A 25,725-nucleotide genomic window follows, 5' to 3' on the forward strand; every position below is an offset into this window, starting at 1 on the left:
CTTTTTGTAGTACGGTGTAATACTAAAGGTAGGATCACGCTTGACAAATATTAACTCAAAAGAAAAGCGTAACTATTTTTTTAGCTGAAATTTTTTTAACGTGGTTTACTCTTACGTATGATTTGTAATATCAAACAGCATCAAATAAAAGAACACTAAATATTTGTATCGAATCATACTAAGAAAAAAAAAATTTTGAAATAAATAAAAAAATTTAAATACATTTTATTTAGCGGCTACGTTTTTTCGTAAAATATTTGCCATGTACATTAATTAGTATATTAATTTCTATCATTAGTATTTTGTTTATAAAAGACATAACGTCAGCTTGTTGTGAAAACGTCTCTTTTCATAAATTTTACAGGAGACACAAAATTGATTCTAAAATGCTGGGTTTTTAATATTTTCTAAATCTGTCAATACTTATTTGGTATGATTTATAATGATAAAAATTCACAATTTAGAAGAAGTCCTTTTTTAAGACTTAAAACATTTTCTATTAATTATTTTGTATTTCTTTTTTTTTTTTGAAAAATTACAAAGGGAGAAAATTAAATAATTGTATGCTTTTTTATGAAAACAGTGTATTCTAACCTATACTAGCGTTTTGTATTAAAATCGCAATTTTCATAAAAAATGGACTCACTATACTAACATTATGTATATTTTAGACTAATATTTATACCGTCATTAATTCAAACAACTGTCAGTAATAAAATATAGTTTATTTCAAGAAAAAAAAAAAGTAAAATTGCACAATATATTTCTTATTTAACATAATTGTAACTCTTTTAAAAACCACAAAAGGACTAATGATACATTTTCATTATTAACTTTACTTTTGCATTTTTGCCTTCTAACTGCCACAAAATTTTGTACAATTACAGTAATTTTTGAAGCTTGAAGTTAAATTTATTTTAAACATAGTTGCTATTGCTATTGTTATTTTAGTTACTGTTTCATTATTGTTATTATTATTACAATTATAGTTCGGTTATTGTTAGTTAATTGCACTTAATACTTATGGTGGACCTAAAGTTTTACAAATAAAACTTTCTATAAACGGAAATGCAATAAAACATGACCCATCATCATGTAAATAAATGGATGTGTGTACGAAAATTTAAATATCTATACAGTGTGTGAGAAAAGTATTGCAAATATTTAAATTAAAATTTGGTAGTAATATTTTAATTTTAAGTTTAGTGTTCTGAAATAATTACCATCTAAAGATCTGAAATATCATGAAAAATAAAATGAGTGTGACTTGCGTTTTAAAGATCGTCAATATATTTATAATATTAATTTATATATACTTATGAGGAGCAGCAGAACAAAAGGTACTTTTTGAAAATTTAAAAATTTTGGGAAGTTGATTTTTTCTAGAAGATTTCAACCCAAATATTATAAAAATACCAAAAAAATCAATTTGTAAAAAAAATCGAAAAAATAGCTTTTGTTCTACGGCTCCTCATATGTGTATAAAATTTCCTAAGCTCTTTTATGTATGTTAGTTACTTTCCAGAGCTTTATATAGATCACCAAAGCTTTCGGCGTGGATATAATACTAATCGAGCTTAAAATCCTATTAAAGCAGAAGTTATATTTTGGATGATATAAAATTTTTTAATTATTTCTTTGCAACAAATACATAATAAGAATACAAAATAAATTGAACAGAATGCACTAAATTGAATCTTAGATAGATAGATTTGATGGGGTTTGAAGGGGTATTCGCTGCAAATTTATACCAAAGAATTTTTTTGAATTCAAATTTTAAAAATGAATTTCTCTTGTCACTCACTGTAGCCGTACTGCATATCCATTTATAACTACATACATATATGAATATAACGGTGACTTTGAGATGCACAATTTAGTTTTATTTATACAAATAATTTGCGAGTAGCCAGTCAAAGCTGTTTAGAGCCATATTTGAAATTGTTCATGGTAGAAACATCATCATTTAACAACCAAGACCAAAAACACACTGCACAAATATCCAGTGCCATACAGAGTTCAGTGCGGTACGAGTAGTGTTGCCAAAACTTAGTTATTTTTGTGAAAAAAATGCTGAAATGTGCTAAGAAAAATGTTAAAGAAATTTAAAATTTTTTTTTTTTAATTGTTCGCAAAATAAGAGATCTGTTATTCATTTTCAAATTAATTGTTTAACTAATATTCAAAAATTGATTGTAAAAACTGCTGAATCCCCAGGAGATGATAATATTTATTAGGAAAAATATATTAGTTCGCCTTCTTATAGTCAATACTTGTTCCAGTTTGGTGTTGACCTTTTATGAATCATTCGAGAACTAGTTCTTTCATTATTGATTTTGATTTGAATTTGTCAAGTTATAAATATTTCCAAGACACAGTTTGAAATTTTTATAATTTGTTCGGTTCAATTTAAAATCGGCATAAGAAAAGTTATATTTAGAGATAAAAACTCTTGATAACACCACTACAAAATTTTGATATATTGTTGTTCCAGTAGTACAAATGTGGTCCAAATTTTAAATTCTATTGATAGGTTTTGTTCAAAAAAATTGCTATTTTTACGTAAAAAATTTATTTTTTGCTTCAATTTGATATTACTACTCCGAAACTACTGAGCCGATTGAAATGCAATATATATGTGAAACTTTGAACATTGCATGGGGAAAATGTTTTCAAAATTCAATCAATCGAAAGAAGAAAACTAACTACTCAATTTCATGTATATCAAACAAAAAACTAAAATTTTGTGAAAATGATCGAATTCACTTAATTGTCAATAAATTCGAAAAGAATCAATCGAATTGCTTCTATTATATGTGGCTTTGCGATAAAGGAATAACCAATTTCTGCCGTTTTCGATTTTTCATGAGTTTTTTAAAACAAAAAAATTTGCCGGAAGAATTCCCGATATATTGATGTATCAATCATGTTTGTAAGTTATTTGGGGGCTACGGAAAGTTGATTTCAACATACAGCCGAATAGACGGACAGACGGACATGGCGATATCGACTTCGCTATCTATAACGATCCAGAATATATATACTTTGTGGGGTCGCAAATGAAAAATGTAGAAATTACAAACGGAATGACAAACTTATACCCATGCCACTCACAGTGAAGGGTATAAAAATAAAAATCAAAGTCTGACAAATATATCTGACAAAAAAAATAAAAATGAAAAAATAAAAATTATTTCTGACAAAAAAAATAAAAATCAAAGTCTGACAAATATTCCTGACAAAAAAAATAAAACTCAAAGTTTGACAAATATTCCTGACAAAAAAAATAAAACTCAAAGTCCGACAAATATTCCTGACAAAAAAAAATAAAAATCAAAAATAACAATTATTTCTGACAAAAAAAATAAAAATCAGAAAATAACAATTATTTCTGACAAAAAAATAAAAATCAAGAATTTAAAAAGCATGTTATTTTATGAAATTATAGTTGAAAACAATCAAAATGGTATGCTTGACTTGACTCTCCGATATTATCCTGTGATGGCTTTTTTCCTTAGAAATTTCTAGAATAATTATTATTTTCGGTCCCTGATTTTATTGGCCGTAAATTCGTTTTACAAGTGCTAGATCTAGCACTAAAAATACTAAATTGGCAACACTGAGTAAGAGTAAGTGTGGACGAATAATGCATAAACATTTGTTAAACCATGACCATTCAACCGAACCAAATAGACAACCTACCAAACATTCACATAAAATTAAACTTACTTACACATAAACAAATGTTAACAGATGTACAAGATATATGTAGCTGAGTTTTGGGATATAACCCTGCAATTCTGATGGTGATAATGTACCATTTTTACAGTATTTATTTACATATTTATTAATATCCCGTAACTTAGGTCCGATTTTTTGACTTGAAGACCAATATTGGCTGATAAATATTTTCGAAAAATAGCAAAGTACAAAATTCTAATGAAAAAATTTTAAAATATAAGTGAAATAAAAATAAGTAAGAAAGTTGTGCCGAAGCAAAAAGAACATTGATAAATTGCAAGAATAGAAGAGAAGCTATGAAGTTTCTGTTTAACGTCTATAGGTTTGAATTTCGACCTTCGAACCATTGCATTCATATTTTCGTTAAGAAACATTAAAAATACACTATACAACAAAATCAAATTTTTTCCAAAATTACAAGGTCAGACCAATAAATTTTGATAGAGGAGACAAAAGAAAAAGAATTTATTAATTACATTTTTTAGTTCTAGGCTATTCTACTTCATTACCATACAATGTCCAGCATATTTCGGCGATAAGCGAATGAATGCTTTTGAATTTATAGCGTTGACCAAAATTCAACAAAAACTTATTTTTTACTTTGAGTACAAGTTCTCAACGGAATCTGATGAGCATGGTGAACAATTTCATCAGATCCATTGAAGAACGCTTATAGCTGAAATATGCTGAACATTGTATGGTAATGAAGTGGAATCGCCTAGAGCTAAAAAATGTAATTAATGAATACTTCCTATCCAAAGTTGCTATCGAAGGTAAAATAATAGATTTTTAGTTAAATTTGAACAATTCTTTTTCATTCTTAACTTGTCTTATTTCTGACTTTCTTGTTGAATTTTCCGTTTTGGTGTATTCAGAGACTTATAGTAAAATTTCACGGATAATATTTTTGCAGAACATTTTAACCCCTTAAATCCCTATTTTAATGGTGTTTTTTGCTCTTTTTTAAAAGAAAGACAAAAAAGACCAATGCCTTGAGGATTTATAGGGTTAACATATTCTACAAAAATGTTCTCCGTAACATTTTACATAAATGTGCTGAACACACACACAGATGTAAATTTTCAAAACGCCGATACACGTGTTTTTTTTTTTTGGTCTCCTCTATCAAAATTTATTGGTCGGTTTAAGAAAAAGCATGTAGTTTGCTTATAAATCCGCTCGCTAAATATAACTACTTATTTCAGGAACAGTTACCAGAACTGCTGGGATTTGGGTGCCATACAATTTATTTCTCGTACAAACACTTTAACATAAATTAATAGTAGAAACATGAATTTATTATACATACATATATTTTCTTAATGTTATTTTCTGTGTGTTTTTATTTAGTTTACATTTCTTGACATAAAAATGTTTGAAATCATTCATGTGTAAACTTTAAGATAAATTGTTACTCTAGAAATCAATGACAAAATAGACAGACAGTTTCTTGTTGGTTCAAAATAAATAACAAACAAAAACAAAATAGTGTTTTAGTCAAAAGAAATATGTACAAAATTAAAGGAAAAGATAAATAAATAAATAAATAAATTAATTTATGTATTTTGTTGTTCAAATAGATACGAGTGCATTTAAACAAGTTTGAATATTGTATCGGATTTCCTATCACTTCCTATTATCGATTGATGTTTTGTTAGATTTTAAATGATAAAAGACATTTGAATTTGTTTATGGTTTCCATAAAGTTAATGGTCAATATTTGTTTTGATAAAGAGGTAGGTGGATTGGTAAAGAGTAGTAATGGGTTCAATGACTTTTTCATTCATAATTTCTTTTGAGATTTGGGTTTAGGGGAAATGTCAGATCTGTGACTTAATGGGTCTAATTGTTGACCACTTCTAATTATTATTTTTCCTCTTGAAACAATATAACACATTTCAATTCACACAACTATGATATTTTTCACATGCTATTAAGTTTTCCCCTTTTTCCATTAGATTTGCATTTTTTGTTTGAGTAACATCCGTATTTGTTCACATTTAAACACTTGTTACTCGGTTTTATTTAATATTTAATTTTCTTGTCTTTGCCTCCATATGGTTGCAATTTTAAACTTGATTTACGGCAAGATTTCTATACGAAATAAATAAAGAAACTATTTATTACGAATAACTTACTGTGTGTGTTTTTATTTATTTATTTTTTTTTTAATTTTTTTAAAAATTTGTTGTATCTATTTCATGTTTGTTTTCATTATCTATGAACTAAAAACACCGTTTCTATTTCTTTTTATTCACATTATTATTTTACGTAATATGTACTCATATTAAAACGTACAAACATACAAAAAAATTCAATTTAAAAAACTAATGATTTCATTTGCTGTTAAAGATGGAAGAGGAAAACGAAATTGCACAGAAATAAATTAAGAAAGTCGAAGAGAAAGAAACAGACAACAGGCATGCAGTAATATGTACATTATTAAGTAAATTGAAATATTGCTAAGTTATTGGCTTAAGACACGAAATGTTGGACACTGGGATGAATGTAGAAATGCTAAAAACTGGCTGTTAAAACAAATGACCATTAAGAGTGGAAGAAACAGAAATTAAATTTAATTAAAAATGAAAAATGAAGAAAAAAAACACACAATTTCCTAGGCTTCACACCTAAATTAATGTTTGCAACTAATTACCTGACAAAAATCATTAAAAAAAACCAACATACGAATACAGTGAGTGTCAATATGAAACATTTTCGGTTTGAATTTAACAAAAATAACTATAAATTAATATTAAATTACAAAATAATATTAAGTAAGAATTAGCAAAGCAAGTTCATTTTGCAGATAAGGACTAGTTATTTCACTCACCACAATTAACAAGTTGTCGGGGTGAATAACGCATGCTTCTCTTAATAATGCAGTGTGTAATCAGTAGAGAGCGCATTTATATGATAAAGGCTAATTACACAGGGCAACAAAATCGAAAAAAATTTTAAAATTTAAACCACTTCACAATTTTTATGTTTTGTGGTTATAGTAGTACAAGTATGGACCAAATTTTAATTTCTATGGCGAGGTTTTTTTAAAAAAAAATTTAAGTAAAATTGCAAATTTTTTTAGACGTTTCTCCACATAATTAATGATAACTCAAAAGTGGTTAGTCCGATATTATTAAAATAAACTTAAAAAAATGTATTTTACTTAACCTTTAATCCGTTTATATATCGCGTTTTGTGAATTCACTGAACTGCGATTTTTATGCTCGATACCTCATTTTGTTCCGATTACATGTGGCTTTGCGGTAAAGTAATAAATCTGAACAATTTCTACCGTTTTCGATTTTTCATGATTTTTTTAAAACAAGAAAATTAGCTATTTTCACGTAAAAAATATATTTTTTGTTGCTTCATTTTGTTATTATAACTCTGAAATTACTGAGTCGATTGAATCGCAATATATGTATATGCGAAAATTTGTACATTGCATGGGGAAAATGTTTTCAAATTCAATCATTCGGAAGAAGAACATAAACTACTCAATTTTATGTATATCAAACAAAAAAGTAAAATTTTGTAAAAATGAGCGAATTCACTTAATTGTTAATAAATTCGAAAAGAATATATCGATTTTTATGATCGATATCTCATTGTGTTGCTATTATATGTAGCTTTACGATAAAGCAATAATCTGGAACAATTTCTGCCATTTTCGATTTCATGATTTTTGTAAAACAAAAAAATTAACTATTTTCACGTAAAAATAAGTTTTTTGCTTCAATTTGTTATTATAACTCCGAAATATATGGATTAAAGGTTATGTAAATATAATTTTTTCTGAGATTAGTTTAATAACATTGGACTAACCTTTTTGAGTTATAATTAATTATGTGGAGAAACATCTAACAAAATTCATTATTTTACTTAAACTTTTTTTTAAAAAAAATCTATCCATAGAACTGAAAAAATTATAAGATTTTTGTACTTAGGTAGTCATGATGCATCAAATCTATATAGTGGTTAGTCAAGCCTTTTTTTCTGTTAACCTGTGTTATCTATCAGAATCTCAAATTATCAAACAAAATCTAACGATAAAACAAAAATGTTTAAATTTATATTTTACAAGGTCACATAGACAACCTCTCTATTTTCTTTTTAGCCATCCTTTTATACAAAATAAATATATATTATATTTTATTTATATTTTTGCCAAATCAAATTTTTAAAACAATATATTTTTATGATTCTCACTGTATTTCAACTTAATGACAAAAAAGAAACAAATCTACCAAACAAATTACCCAAACCACAAAAAATACTACACGCAATTACTTCATAAATGTTCGTCATATCTCTGGTGAAAAATCTGTAATATTATTTTGAGAATTTTTCGGCATGTTTTCTAATAAACAAAAAAGGTGTTGAAAATTACATTTAATTTAAATAATAAACCTGGCCCCTCGTGTCTCATAAATTTCAGTCAATAAAATTTCTTTTATTGTATATGTTCTGTTAAGCCAACAATTAGTAAAGATTTTGGCGTGTTTTTTTATTTTTTATTATTTTAATGGCCCCCTGCTTTGTAAGATATACCATAGACAATAGCTAAGTGGAGGAATATACTGGACAAAGTAGAATTAAATGTACACTTTAGCACTACTATGTGCAAAAAAGTTCAAAACAATCATTTCAGAAAATGAGCACTTTTGCAGAAAATTTATTTGTGTCTGTACTAAATTTTTGGCCTTTAAAGGGATTTTCGAAAAAATAATGTATATGAGAGCTACGGTTAATATGAGATCTCTATTTGTTCTTTGGATTACAAGATTTCCATGTCTGACAATTTTTTTTTTAATTGTTACAAACTTCAGCACAAACGTATAATACCTTTTAATATCAACGCTAATTTAATGACAAAAAAAATAAATCATTATACAAAGCCATAGGATATTCGTACAAATTACTTGCAGCCACACACATGTGTATTCCATAAAAAATCCCAAGTACTAATTTGTATTAATTCTTATTTTAGTTGTACAACGACAAGAACACCCTAATTAGGTTTTTGAATATATTTATCTTGCATCTATATTACGTTCAGTCATTTTGCATGATATCGTCAGTTTCTTGTCTGATTATAATAAACACATTCATACGAATGTTTACCCAGAGAAGAGTTTTTAATGATTTAACAACAAAGTTGCAAAAATATTTGATATTAGCTAAATCCGATATCTGTTAGAAAGTATATAATCGTACAAATGTATAGTCGATGTTACACTGCACAGTGGTTTAGAAACTTTTTTTTTTGGAAATTATTCGATATCTCGGGAACTGTTACAGATATTGTTAAGACATTTCACACGGTTGGAGCTGAGGTGTTTCTGAGTTGATTTACATTTGTTCAGCCCTTAAATTTGGTTACCTCGGTCTCAATTTTTTTTTTTTAAATTGGCCAAGTTTGGATTAATCTGGGGGGTATTGTGTCCGCTTAAGCGAGCCAATAAACGCTTTGCATTTATTTCTATTTCCGTGTCATATACAAATTATAGTACTGAAAAAAATTTTAATCTACGAAAGAAAAAACTTAAAAAATATTCCCTTTTCACATGTTTCAACTTTGGATGCGTGTAACTGAATATCTCTACAACTGATAGAGATTACCTACACGCGTGTTTTTTGTAGATCTTATCAGGGATAATTTATATTTAAAATTTTAGCTTATTCGGATCATAAATGGATTTTTGTTGATTTTTTTTAAAAAAAAATTGAGACCCGAGGTGACCAAATTTTAGAGGCTACGAACTGGCCCCAATTAGTGCAAAGAAGCTGAAGAAATCAACTCAAAAGCACCTCAACTCCAACCATGTGAAATTTCGCAACAATATCTCTAATAGTTCCCGAGTTACCGAATGGCTGATTTACGGTAGTTTAACTAACTAAAGCAAAATAATGTCATCTATGTTTTAAAAAGAAAAACACAGAAGCATTTGTATGAAAACCCGGAAAAAGTGAATCATGTTATGACGAAAATTATTTATTTAATCTTATTATTTTAAATGAAAAATGTAGAAAATCGGAAAATATTTGGAACCACGGTCATCAAAAAACTGGAGTAGGGTGGGTAAAAATGTTGAAAATTTTAATTTTCAAATGCGAATATCTCCTAAGTTATAAGAGATAATTGATAGTTAGATAGTTAGTAGATAGAGGTTTTATGTAGTTCTCGATGAAGATTCTATATATGTTATTCTTTTGAAATCGGAACACAAACGAAGAAATAAGATCACTTTTAAAATTTACCATACCCGAGGTGTCATATTTTGGGGACCTCTGGCCCAGCTCCTGGTGGGCTCATGAGGTCCAGATTCAAAACTTAAACTCGACAACACTTCCTCTTTGCGCACGTAAAATCGGACTAAGGCTTTAGAAGTTACAAATTTATATCCCTATTTTTTTGCTCATACCACTGCGCAACATTTTTTTAAACTTAAACGACCTCAAAACAGCAATTTTCTAACCAATTTTCAAAACAATTTTTTCAATAAATTTTAAAACACCATACTTATGATATTTTCAATTGTAACTTTAAGAATATCGTTATTTCAGTACATTTGCTAATAAAAATAAAGTACAACTTAAAAAAAACTATATGTATTCCCGATCTCTATGGACTCTAATAATACAGAATTTCTATATGAGAGCACCTGCATATTTTTGGTGCAGCATAGTTTTATGTATTAACTGTTTATTTTGAAGTGAATTCAAATGGGCGAAATTCTTAACAAAATTTCGAATAATTTGTCAGATAGAATTCTCTTAGAATATTTCAAAGACGGTCAGGAGCGATTTATTTACTTTAATCACCCATTTTAGAATCAACCTAAAATTTGTACTTATATTTCTTAAATGTTATAAATCTGTAAAATATTGATTTCGAATATTTATCTGACAACATTTCACAGAAATTTTGAATAAATTGTTTACTGGGAATTTTTATATGTATGTAAATGTGCGTAAGTAGACGAATGTATTTATTACTGTAAGTGAATATATGAATAACATATCACGCATAATTAAGCAAAATTTTAATAATTTTGTACATACGATCATATTAGTGTTATTCTTTGGCATGTTGTAAGTTAAAAATCTTTAAGCGTCAAATGTGTGAATGTATCATATACGATTACACTGAAAAAAATTACATGCATGTTCAGATCTAAACTGGTCATAATTGTTAGAAATATATGAAAGGATATTCGTTAACAATTTTAGAAATAGATGCCTAATAAACATTTTAATATTTAAATACATCTTGCTTGTTAAAATTCCTATATACATATAATTTTTAGTATTTTTGTATTTAAGCATTTGAGATCCTTATTCATCATTTATTCTATTACAAATATATTTCAAAATATCTCTGCGATGTTACCAAAAAATTTCAAACAAATTTCTTGGGATTTCATATAAAAATTTAACTTTTTTCGTCTCTTTCTTTTTACGTAATAATTTATCTCAGTGTATGAATTCTCACTCATAATATATGCATGAATTGATAGACATATTGTAATATACACCACGCACTCACATATTCATATCTTTGTAAGAGTCTAGTCTAAATTGATATGTGTCATTCAACATGTCACTTTATTAATGTTATGTTCGCTAATGTATTTCGTAGTTAATATTTTATATTGTTTGAATTTTTGACAAGTGTAAATGGAACAAAATGGTTATAACAATTAATATATAAAAAAAATTAATTTTGAATATAATTCCCCTTAATTTCGGATTGTTACAATTATTATCGCTTCCAATACATCGAGCCCTTAGCGCCAAATAATCGTAAGCGACATTTTCTAAATTTGTTTATTGCAAAAATTAAAATTTTATGGACCAACTGATGTTTTAACGTTCTCAAGTAAACGAATTTTATCGTAAGCAACACACAGTGGTATAGAAAAAAAGGGAAATAAATCTGTAACTTCTAATGGTTAGATTGGTTTGAATGAAATTTCACATGGGCAAAGAAGAAGTGTTGTCGAGTTTAAGTTTTGAACGTGGACCTCATGGGCCCACCAGGGGCACGACCAAGGGTCCTCAAAGTAGGTCACCTCGGGTATGTTACATTTTTAAAACGATCGTATTTCTTCATTTGTGTTTGATTTCAAAAAATTGTCAATTATCTCTTATAGCTTAGGATATATTCGCATTTGAAAATTAAATTTTCAACATTTTTACCCAACCTACTCCACTTTTTTATTTCCCGATTTTCTCCAGTTTTCCATTATTGCACTAACAACAGATGTATGTATGTATGTATGTATCAAATAGAATTTAAACAATTTTAAAAATGCGAAACCATTTTTTATCATATTTTTCAAAAAAGTATTCCATGAATTTTTAATTGTCAAAAGTTATAAATATTTTTGAAAAATAGACAAATAGCTTGAACAAAATTATATTATATCGCATCATAACATTTTTAATTCTATATATAAATTTCAAAATAATCAAAAAAACCTTCTCCTGTAAAATTTGTATTTTGTCGCTTACGATAATTTGGCGCTAAGGGCTCGATATGACAACCTTGTACTTGATTGCTTTCGTAATTTCGTTTGTAAAAACATTGAAATATTCGTCGCGGACCCACAAAAGGTCCTTATATGGTCCTTATAAAATTCTAAGAAGATCTAAATATTTAAATATTTTTTGTTGGCCAGAAATGTTTGGTATTGAAAATTCGCATATCGGTCAATTTGTATCAGAATTGTGGACCAAATTGTGAGACAACATCGAAAAAGTTGATATTTTTCAAAACTTGTTTGCAATTTTTATTAAATATATTGCAGATAATATATTGAAATTTTGCACACGTTATTCCTAATACAAAGGAAAAATTGTTATTGAAAATTCTAAGAATCGGTCCATCATTTATCCGAGCCCCATCAAAATTTCTTCCGGAATATTGCTCTATTATACATAAATGTCTACAAAATAGTGGTATTTGTACAAAATTAGGTATTGAAAAAAAAAATTTCAACTTGTTCGTTATTCAAAAATTGTATTTTTTAAATTTTTCGAATAATTGTTCGATTATTCGAACGAACATTACTCGATTAGATACCCTACTAAATAGAGATTGCTGCTCAAGAAAATCTGAACTTTATTCAAAATGTAAGAGGGTTTAAATACCATTCCGGCCGGGCCTTTGTTAAGAGGATGAATGAAATAATGTACAGAGTTTTGTTAATTTCAGAATAGTTCAGAACATTTCTGGATTTATTGAATTATAGTACTTTTTTAAACTTCATTACGTATGGCTTCATAAAATAATTTTGTTCTGTTGTCAAAACCAAACATTTAAAATGCAGTCGCCTTATTTTGAATATCCCTGAAAATCATATTTTATTATAGTAAGACCCACCTAGATATTAAATACATAAATATAGAAAACATACACTTTAATTTCTTGCCTTAGCAAAATATTTATTATCATATCTGCATTGTTTTTTTTTTCTGTTTTCATAAAATGAAATATTATAATGTTTTTGTGTATTTGTGTTAGTATGTTGACACTTGCTCCCCAAAGTGTCAACATTGGCCAAAAAGGAAAATAAATGATAGAACTCAGTCATGAAGAGTGAATAATGAAAAAAAAACATAAAAGCCAAACTAAATAAAATATACACGAAGAAGGCAAAGAAACAAAGAAGGCTCCTTATTCTATATGATCTCCATGTAAAAATTACCATTTATCAAAGCCAACAACAATGACGTTTCTTGGCTTCTTTCGGGGAGACAAAGGCGACAACAACAATAGTCAAACAACCAAAATAAAATGAAATTATGAAACAACAAGGATGAGTTATGTCTGTGTAAAATGCTATTCATGGAATTTTCTTTTAAAGTTTTTCCTGTTTTTCTCTAATAAAATAAAAGTTATAGCTCAGAACGAGAAGAAGAATATGGAACAAAGTATAATTGTTTTCATTTATGATTATTTTTGTGTTGTTGTCGTTGGTATTGTGTTTCGAAAATATCCAAAGATACAATTTGAATATTTATGAATTTGCATAAAATATTGCTGCAAAATAAATGTTAAACGAAAAATGTTTCTTTATTTACTACATTAATCATAAAATTTATTTCGGTAATTTTGTTTAACGTATCTGCTGTTTTGGGTATTTAAAATTTATTTCCGGTGGCCATGTTGTGTTTTATGAAGTCTTTGTAAGAAAAACAGGACACAGATCTGAACTAAATTTTATTGGAAGACGGGCCAAATATCTCCTATTTATACATATTTTTGATATCGAAAAACAAAATTTCCAGTTTTTCCAGTACTTTGATTAGTGTTTATAAAAACCCGGTTTTTCGGTTAACCGACATCGAAAATTACTGTTAACCGTCATATATGTGTAGAAAACATAAAATGTCCAATAAAGTATATACAGCTTTAAAATTTGCAGTTTTCAGTATTCAGGAATGGTTAATATTAATTAACTATAAATATACAAAAGTGCTAAGTCCAATTTATTGTTTAAAAATTTCAAAATTATTATCTCAGTCAAATGGAATTGAGTATAAATATGTTACTAAATATATAATACTTGTTTTAATTATTGGTTTATTTATTAAATTTCAACCAAAAAATGTAAATCAATTTTTGAATTAAATATTTGATAATTTTGAAATTTATTATCACCTCGACTTTCAGATATGAAACAGAAAATGTTACAAGTCCCAAAAAAGGACTTATAAGATGCAAACGCACTTTTTCAGCTGTGATTATTTGTCATTATAAATCATACCAAATAATTATTGAAACTCCATTATCAGATTTCAAAAATATTTCAAATCATGGATTTTAGAACGTTTTTGTCTTTCCTGTAATATTTCTGAAAAGCTAAAGAAATGATTAAAATTAAAATTTTAAGAACAAAACACACTAAAGAAGTCAAATTTATTGAAAGAAGGTATGTACATCGAATTCAACTTAACGTTCGGTAAAATCATCAAGTTTTTCATGAATCGTTAGTAAGATTTAGCCTAAACTTATAGAATTATGCGGAATTTAATTTTAATTTTTAATAGTTTCATTATGTGCCAAAAATATTTATCGTCATCTACTTTTTATAAACATTGTAATTCTTAAAAATATTAATCTAAAGAGGTTTGTGTTGTAAATCAGCAGTTTAGGTTTCAAATCAGACCAATTGAATATTAAAAAAGCGCAAAAACATGAGCTTTATTAATTTTAGTCTCAAAAAAACCGGATAACCGAGTGATAAAAACCGGTTCGCAAAAAACCGAGATTTCGAAGAAAACCCGGTTTTTCAGTTAACCCATAAATCATTGCTAGTTATAACTGAGTTTTGTTCAATTTGTACAAAATTATTTATCAGGTTCGCCCGATAATATTATGCATTTGTGCAGATGTTCGTAACGCCCAAAATATTAGTCTAACACCCACCTTAAAGTATACCGATCGAATAAATTTCTGAGTCGATTGCCCGTTCGTCTGTCCGTCTGGCTGGCTGTCTATGTAAACCATGTGCGCGAAATAAAGGTCGCAATTTTGAATATATTTTGTTAAAATTTGTCACATACATATAATTTATATTTACTTCCTGTCAATATACATTGGTAATTCCTTAATATCATTTTAGAAAATATTTTCTTTAATTTAATTTTTAAAAATTTATTAAGCTAAGTTATGCAGATCGCAAGAACACTTTCAAGATTTTCCTTACGTACCTTGGATGCTACACTCCAACATATTTAGATAATTTATGAATAGACGACGCCAAAAAAACAACAAATATTATTTCAAGTGCAATTTCTGGCGAGAAAAACAAAATGGAAAATTTTCTACTTAAGCTATCTTTACACTATATGAATACACATCTGGGCTGAATGTTAAACACAAACATTTAAAATCATCAGAGTATTTCAAAATTTCTACACCCGATAAACTTTTCTGAAACAGCAATGTTCGGATATAAATTCAGCCTAATTACATATACTTTATTTAACTCAAATCAAAACTCCGATAGTGTAAAGATAGCATAAGGCTTTAATGTTTATTTGAAAAGTTGTTTGTTTGTTTTGTCCGTCTCATACTTCAAGCTGTCTGTAGGTGTTTTTCTTTTGTAAGGTGTTCGTTAGTTCCTTAATTTTGTTTTTGTCTTCCATTCAGACGAAAAACTTTACCGTAGACAAAAAAAAATTCGCCAGACTTTCCTAAAAACAAGACAAACAAACAAAAAAAAACGAGCATAAAAACATTAAAATCATTGTCACAGATGTTTAGTTTTTACAGGTACATAAGAATACATTTTCGACTATTGTTGCGACAGCAACAACAAAGAAACTAAAAGAAATTCTAGACTGACTAAATTGCAGATACTCTGGTACACACACAAGCACACACTACCTTACTTACTTACTGGTAAGTGTGGGTGAGAGTGTCAGTGTGTTTATCCTTGACAGGAAAACTAACGGTGCAGAAATATAAAAAAATGTTCTATAGTTTAGTTTATTGTTTACAATTGTTGCTACTACTGCGTGCTGCTGTTGTTGTTGGCTATTTCTGAATGAATTCACACCTTGCTTAAATAACTACGTAACACAGATACACACACACATACAATAGACTAAGCGTGATGCATAATAATTTTATTTTTGTGTTTGCATTTATATTTAACCCCTGCACGGTTGTATTGTTTCCTTTTCAAAGGAAATTATTTGTCAATAAATGCTCTACAGGATGGAAAAGTCACAGATTTCTGTCCTTGAAGTTCATATACAAAATTGCTTTTGTGTTGAATTAAGCAAATTTTAGGCCTCGCTACAAGATTCCTTAGCAATATTATGTTGTCCAAGATCTCTTATGAACATTATAACAGTGGAAGAAACCTGTAATTTCTAAACAATAAAACAAGTACATGCAAAATTAAAAAAGATCCAAATGTTCGAAAGACTTTACTATAATCTAATAGTCCAAGAATTTTTCTGATTTTTAAACATTTTTGAAAAGAAGACAAAATTTCCTGCATTTTGATTTATAATACGTTTAACTTTTTTTCCACTAGTCAAATTCAACTGGATTCAAAATCAGCAACCTACAAGAAATTACATGAATCTTGACGTTTTTGTCACTGCCTTACCGACTACGGCATTACCAAACATGCATGAAAACAACAAGGTAAAGCTGCGATTGGGAACTTTGAATTCATTAATTTGACTACTGAAAGAGAAAATGTAGATATCACTAGTTAAATTAATGAATTCAAAGTTCACAAATCGCAGTAATTAGTTTCACCTTGTTTTTTTCATGGGAAATAAATCTGTTACTTCTAAATTCTTAGTCCGATTTGAATGAAATTTCACATGCGCAAAGAAAAAGTGTTGTCGAGATAAAGTTTTGAATTGACCGCATGGGCCCACCAGGGGTGTAGCCAGCGGTCCCCAAAGTAGGACACTTCGGGTATATTCAATTTTTGAAACGATCCTATTTCTTCGTCTGTGTTCCGATTTCCAAAAAATTGCACATCAATTATCTCTTACAAATTAGGAGATATTCGCATTTGAAAATTAAATTTTCAACATTTTTGCCAAATATTTCACGATTTTCTCCATTTCTCCATTATTTTAATGGACTATCAAACTAAACAAGAATTGTTTAATAATCGTGACTTACTCCAATGTTATCTGCAATTAAATTTTAAAAAAGCCGATTTTTCGCTAGTTTTTGCGGAGAGTACTTTTTTTCTTTCTAAGTTATCTAAAAAATTGCTAAGAAGGTATATTAGGAATTTATACTTTTTATAAAGCTAACTTTACATTAAATATTGTACAAAATTTGAAAATTGTTGATACCGAGGGTACCAGGTCCATCCAAAAAACACCAATTTCTTATGTAAACGATATCAAAATATAGTAACTCCTTTAGATGGCCAAATATGTTCTTAATTATATTGTAAATGGTTGCGTAACCCCTCCCCTGGTATGGATACTATATCCAAAAATCTAAAAAATCCCATTTTTGGGATGTTTCAACACTTTATTGGGAATTGCGGAATGCCTGATTATACATTTTAAAATTTGTTTTCATTTTTCCATTTTCAATAGAAAAATCTATATATGTAACTGTAAAATTTCATTAAAAAATATTCATAAATAAATAAATAAATTTTGATTTGAAAAATGTGTATCATTGCAAAAACACAATAAAAAACATTGTATGTCATACTTTTCAAAAAAGTATTCCATGAATTAATTAATTGTCAAAAGTTATATATATTTTGGAAAAATGGACAAAATCCCCAATCCATTGATATATAACCTGTCTACCTTACTTATGTTTTTTACGTGGCAAATAAATTAGGTAAAACTTAACTACTCGCATAGAATTAAAATAATTAGGTGTTATATTTTGGGGGATCCCTGGCCGCACCCCTGAACTCGATAACACCTTTTCTTTGCATATGTCAAATTTCATTCAAATCGTACTAATGATTTAGAAGTTACAGATTTATTTCCTCTTTATTTGAACACATGGAAAAATCATTATATACCTGAATGTACAGACTATTCATAGTACTACTACGTACTTAGTTTCTTTTTTTATCAGGTCATATATTCTTTTAACTGGACTTCTTCTATATTCTTGGGAAATTTTATAAAAGTCGGACTATTCGTTTAGGAATTACAGATTTATTTCCACTTTTTTCGAAATTACCCCACTGTGCGTTTTTAATAAAGTTTGTGCTTGCTCCACGCATTGGTGAATTATTTTTAAATTTGCATAGGTAGACAGACAGATATCGATAAATCGAATCCGGAAGTTTGGAAATAAATTGAAGCACAATTCAGAATAAGCTGACTGAAGTAAACAAATTATAAAATCTAGGTGTTTTTAGTGAAAGCACTAATGCCTCTCATGGTCAAAAAAGGTTTAATCAAGGCAGCATACTGAAAAAGTATTTGCCATATTAAGTAAACAATAGATGTGGCACAGGTGTTTATTGTGTTAGCAGTATGGGATGTAGACACATACACATCCCAACAATTGTTTACAAATTTCATTTCGACTATAAATCATAATTCTATTTAATATTTTTTCCAAAAAAACAAAAACAAAATAAATTTCCTTTTAATTCCTTAAGTCCTCGGCTGCTTTTGTTTACTGAACGCATTTAACAAATTAATAATAAATTGTTGACTTTATTGTTTGTCTCTGTTTTGCCTCTACTTACAGATCACCTTCGGAACGTTCTGGCAAAGGTTGTTGTGGTCAATGGTTTGCTGGTCCTCCTCTACGTGCCTTAATAGCTGTTGTTGCTCTGGGTGGAGTGGCCTGTGCTTTGGGTGGTGCTGCTTTGGGGGCTACAGGTTTGGCAGGACCTCCTAGTTCACATTTTACAGCCGCATTATTAATGATTGGTAAGTGTTTGAGTATTTACGTTTCTATTGTTTTCTTTCATTTGTTTGTTGTTTTAGGTGAAAGTTAAATCAAATTTTCTTGTGATGTTAAACCGCATCACTTCGGTTACATCAGCTACAATAATATTTCTTAAGCTTTTAGTGTGTTTAAATAAAATTACCTCATAATTTTTTGTGGTAAAAAAAACAACCATCATAATTGTAATGACACGTTTATTTTTTTTTTTATTTTGTCGTTTTTGTCTTTTGGCAACAAGTTGTATGAGTCTTAAAATATTTATAAAATTGTAGTACGACTTAGTTTCATTTTAGATACTCTACAACAGATAATGGTGGGAAAATAAATAAAAAACTTTAAAAAAATTTATTACTAGATTGAGCAATATTAAAGTTTATTAAAAATTTCTGGTAATATTTTTCAAATATAATACATTTATAAATATTCGCATTCTAAAAGTACAAAAGTTTAGTAGGCATTTTATAGGGTACTCCTAAGTCCCCTTATGAGTACTTATAATCTCCCTTAAACATTTGCCAGTATTACGTTAGTGTTGACTTTACGTTAATTGTTGTTTATTTGAAAATTTTGTCGTAAAATTGTGTGTTTTTATGTCACATTAAAAATGTACGCAAAATGGGTCCGTATTTATTTATTTACATACAAAACCAAATATTAAAATACAACAATGAAATAAATAAAAAAAATGTAAATAAACCTACTTTAGCTTAAATATTGACCTACATTAAATAGTTAATAACAATGTCCACAATTGTTCACGCAGACATTCACTAACATATTTCATACCAATTAATGTGTTGCTTTAAGTACCTTATAAAGTACTATTTTTATTTCTTTTGTATTTATTAAAATTGTTGTTTGTCATTTTTTTTTTATTTTAGCTAATAATGAGTATTGTTAGTTTTTGTCAATGATTGTTGAACATTTTTAAAGTTGTTACGATTGTAACCAACTGTTTTAGTTTTAATCATCTTAAAGGTGTGAAAATTGTGTTTGCTAGGCCAACATTTTACATGCCTGCTTGGATTTATGTAATTTTATGGGTTGGGCTTAGAAAAAAAATAATACATTTTTTTATGTGTTTCACCCATTCCTCTTAATTGGAAAAACCATTTACTAAAGGTCGCGGCCGGTGTATTTTAACTGATAACCTTTTGGAATTATTTTGGTGAAAGGTACTTAAAATTTAGTTTGTTATAATAAATTGAAATAATTACAGAAGAATATAAATATTACTATAGTAAATATAATGAATTACAGAACAAATTTAGTACAAAAGCGTAAAATTCTTAATTCAATTTTCGGAATCGAATTAAATTTGATTCTTCATTCCATTAAAGCATTCATTTAGAATTAATACATAGGCTGAATCCTTAATGTTTAAAAATAATTGAATTCATTCCTTTGAGAATTCGTTCTTAGGAAAATTAGTTACGTATTGAATGATTTAGTTTGTCCTTATTTTATAGGGTTTTTACACTTACTTACATTTTGGCGAAACGTATGGAAGATGTTGAAAACTTAAAAGATTTGTTCACACTTGCAACATCTACCATCAGTAAAATTGCAAAAATATTAAAAATCATATTGTTTTTATGAAAACAAAATGAATTGAGACTGGTTTTCTTTTTTATACTATCACATTAAATAAGAAAATAATTTCACAAGCACATTTCAAACAAATAAAATGTCCCCTCATTATTATAGAAATATTTGTTTATATTTTTTTCTTAATATAAATGCCATTTTATTAGTGGTGACACTAAAATAATCGAAAGATGTTAGGTGGAACGAAATGTGAAAGGAACATTTTTTAAAGATGTAGCAAGATGTTGGCACTCAGCGCTGTGCAATTCTTATGGGAAGATGTTAACATCTTTGCAAATTGATGGTAGATGTTAGATGTGCGCTAGTGTAAAAACCCTATTACACGAAATCCAGAAAGGTACGAAATTTAAAAAATTTTAAATTTGAGTTTCGAAAATGGTATAAACAAAATTTATGACCTGTTTCGCAATGCACAGTGGGGCAGAATCAACATTTTTTTGGAAATAAATCTGGCATTTCTAAATGGCTAGTGTTATCGGGATAAAATTTGACGCAGGCGTAGACAAGGAGCATTCGAGTTTAGGTTATTAAAATGGACCCTACAAGTTATCAAGGGGCGGCGACATGTGGGCTCAAATAGGGTCCCAGCAAAAACTTACATTGAAAAGTAATGAGTTAAAAGCTAATATACCTACTATTATTCATTGGAGGAAAGTACTTACTACCCTCACTTAAAAAATTAAGTCGTAGCCAAGAGTCGAACCAACAACTATCCGTTTGCTAGTCTGCTGTTCTACTCACTACACCACTGCTTAGTTATTTTATTGTGCATCAAATAATGGTTTTCACTCAGTATACTATATTACTATAAAAATTAACTGATTATTTGTTTTGTTTGTTTAATTTGTTTTTTTTAGACTTTAGCTCATAAACAAGTACTTATGTATCAGATTATATGCCAGCCATTACTTAACTACTTATATGTAATGCAGGTGGTATGTAGTAGTCATTGAAAAGTAAGCTGTTCAGTAATTGAAAATCATTACCAAGTTTTTGCTGGGATACTTTCGACATGTAAATTGTTTAACCAAGTGCCATTTTTTTGTTTCCATCCGATTTCAAAGATTTTAATATTTTATCTCTTATAATTTCCGAGTTATAGGCATTTCAATTAAAATTAAATTCAATTGAAATTTTGCAATACCCTGGTTCGCTTTTTTAAAAATATACGTCGTACTTTTGGACCAAATGGACTCGAAGTGTTAAGTAGAAAACTAAATTACAAATTATATAAAAACATTGCAGAGCAATATCAATTATGGATCCAAACTAAACGATTTTCAATTTAAAAATTCAAAAAATAGTAGATTTTTGTTGTTTTTTGTGCGAAAAGGTGTCTTATTTTATTAAAAAAAAATCTTTAAGAACATATAAAAATTTTATTTTTTTCTGTAAGGTATCTTTACGGAAAACATTTTTATATAAAAAATATGTTCTATTTTTCGAATATGTCGTCCTTAAGCCCTTCGGAATTTGACCTATTTTTTATAAAAAATTCGAATTTGGGCCACACGTTCTAAAATCTCAAAGCTGGGATCAGAAAATTAAAAGCAGCTTTGGAAATCCTGATGTGTTCCCTATTTATACCTAAAGTATTTTCCTAGCTCCGAAGGAAATATGGACCCTATTGACCATTTTTGTGTTTTTTAACACTTTATTATTTAAAATGACAAAATTAAAAACGGTGATTATTTCATTGAGTTCTTTTGATAGATAAAGATTTTATTACATATTTATTGAGTTTGTACAACTAAAATTTGTATCAAAATGTTAATAGGATTGCAAATATTAGCAACAATTTGATCCACATTTATTCCGAACTCATTTTTTTTCAATATTTCAATTAGCTTCAAAAATATTCCACTTTAAAACTCCGTCCTTCAAAAATATTGCACTTTTTTATAATAAAAATTAGTATAAATTTTCTTAATATTTTATTCAACAACAAAACAAGTCAATAGTACTGAAATTTTATACTAAATATGAAAAAACATCAAAAGGCCTTTCAAGTATATAATAAATATCAATGATATCTCACACACACTTTGATTTATTTAAATTTAAATATAAGGTGCACTTAACGAAAGACCCTTAGTGGAAATTAGTGAGTTAATCAGTAGATCTTAGTACAATATTTATTTTGCCCAGAAGCCTACCTCAAAGCCTAATCTTCCGAAATCGATTAATATCAAGTTACCAATTATTCGAACAATATGAACAATATAACAATACCAACAATATGGAAAATATGTTAGAACAGTAAATGTAAAATTTGGCTTAAAAAAAAAACAAACATTTTACCTTTATTTTTCTTGTTCCAAATGTGTTTATTTTCCCACACCCCTTTCATTGCTAAAAATATAAGCAAACTTATAGCGGAAACATGCAATTTTCTATTGTAGACAACATCCTGTTTAATGTTAGGCAGACACACACCCGAAAAATATGTATCTCTTTAGTGCTGATGGTGACATCAGCAATTTTTACAAAGGTCACAAAAGTTACTTGGTTGATTGCGAATTATAGAATTTGATTCTTTTGCCATTTGTGTGTACTTTGTAATGCAAAAAAAAAGTCAAAAAGTGTAGCATAGAGATAATTGCCACTTTACTGTTCCTAAGTAATCTATGGATTCATAATCTATTATATTCCACTGTAAAGTTTCTTTGTTTTTATTTCATTTAGGGAAAGTCCAGTATCACTAATGTCACTTTACTCTTTTTCATTTAAACAAGCCAAGTTCTAAAGCTATTTTACACTTTGCAAGTTTGAAAATAATATCGCATTTTACCATAGCGACTATGTAGCTATTTAACCTATGTCAGTAATCTACACTGGCCATTTGAGTATCCCTTAGTAGACAGTACTGTAATTAGTTTATTGTAAATGTGGCTCAATTAACTTTCTCACACATCTAATTTGGTAATTATTGTTCAACCTAAATGGTAGTTGAGAAAGTCACCAAAACTGCTGGGATCTACAAACTAGAACTCTAAACATTTGTATGTGCAACATTACAAGTAGTAATATTTTTAGGTATTTAACAATAAATCTCTCATGCACACATTTTAAAGAGTTCAAAGTCATGATGAAAACAAAAATAAACATAAAGACATTTCAATATTTTTACAAACAAACCCTATATCTAAATATCACACCACTAAATAAAACACATTCGTTGTTTATCTTGAACATGACAGACAGGGGCGTTTTGCGTTACATACTTCATAGATTTTATTCAATACATAACATAATAATAGTCCTACACCTGCAATTTTTGTTGTTATTATTTTTATACAAATTTACACCAAAACATACTTAGTAATAGAAAGATATATAAAAAAAATTATTGTTTTTTTTTTGTTTTCACAAAACAATGTGTTTATTTGTTTGTATTTTGCGACATGAAAAATAGCGTGTGAATATTGTGCATTACGCTTAATTTGTTTACAACATTTTTTTATTTAAATCGCTTTTATTTTTTGCTGTTTCTCTCTCCACTTATTTCTGAACAATTTTAACGCAACTAACAAGCGATGAAGGTAGAAACAGTAGCCACTACCCTACAGTTTTAATAGTGTTTATGTTTGCATTAAAGGCAGTATTTTTCAATAATTCCTTGGCTGACTCCCTTTTATATATTTTTTAGTCATATGACACGTAATTGCTAAATGGCTTGTAATGCTAAGAAAATTCAATAGATTACTTTACACATCCTAAGTAATATGGAGTCACTTGTCACTTTACTGCCGCTAAGTAATCTAGAGTGTAGTGTGTTTAATATTTTTTTTAATTTTACTGTAAGATGTAGTTGTTTTTCAATTTCGTAAATTGCGACTAAATGTCCTTTTGTAATCTGTAGTGCCATCATATTATAATCTATGTAGAAACAATTAACTTCCTCTTATAACATGTTAAAATATCTAGCCAAATAGTTAATTCGGTAACTAGTGTTGACCCTAAATGGTCAACACTACTTCGGCGAATGTTACCAGAACAGCTGAGTAGCAGCAAACAACAAAATTAATAATTAATGCACTCGAATGTGTCATACATTTCGTATACATATGTATATACAGTGTGTTGTATGTACCCTGCGGTTCTGAGTGACTGTCCCGAACTAGTGAGTTTGCCTATCATTTAGTGACAACACTAGTTACATAAATAGCTACGTGACTAGTTATTTAACCATGTGCGTGATCCTACATAGATTACAAAAGAACTGTATGATAACTAGTCCAAAGTAGTCAACGCATTAGATACACTTTACGATAATATTTGTAGTATGTTACATACCAAATATATAAACGTCTATATCCATATGTATACAAGAATATTTAAATAATGTGTTATATGCGTCATTTAGCCAGGGAACGATGATGACCAGTTTAAGTGACATTGTGTGTAAAAAAACAAAGAATGAATTTGTTCGTGTAAGTTCACTTGTGTAATGTGTTAATTTTGTTGCCATGTTTTATTTATTTTTTTGTAAAATTGTCTGCAAAAAAAGCGTAATTAAGTGGGTACTTAATGGTTGTAAATATACATACAAACAGAAAAGGTAAAAGTATTATAATTTTTTTAAAAATATTTATTACCGAACATACATCAACAAACAGAACAGCATTATACACACAGATTTAAACACGTAGAAAAACATGTAAAATGTATTTATATACAATTTACTAGATACATTCATACTCAGATGTTTTATATGGACAAACACGGCCAACATGATCTGAAAACCTTAAAATTAATTACAATTACAATAATAAAATGGAAGAGTAAAAGAAACCCAAATAAAACATTAAATAATATAATACTTTGTTTTTTTTTTGTAATTTGACTGAGAAAAATATTACATAATTTTAATACAAAGCTATTTAAATAGCTTTAAAGAGAAACTTCATGTGAAGATACAAGAAAGAGATAAATATAATTTT

General features: G+C 28.1%; 1 protein-coding gene across 1 annotated transcript in view; it reads left to right on the top strand.

Moving 5' to 3' along the window:
- Positions 1–25,725, top strand: part of LOC135961292 (probable serine/threonine-protein kinase DDB_G0282963) — a 197,486-nt gene that overhangs the window by 150,837 nt on the left and 20,924 nt on the right. The window contains exon 3 of the mRNA XM_065512785.1: positions 18,971–19,155. Coding sequence (XP_065368857.1) covers positions 18,971–19,155 — 185 coding nt within the window. The remainder of the gene's footprint in view (positions 1–18,970; positions 19,156–25,725) is intronic.

This window comes from Calliphora vicina, chromosome 5, assembly GCF_958450345.1.
Source record: "Calliphora vicina chromosome 5, idCalVici1.1, whole genome shotgun sequence".
Classification (NCBI taxonomy): Eukaryota; Metazoa; Arthropoda; class Insecta; order Diptera; family Calliphoridae; genus Calliphora; species Calliphora vicina.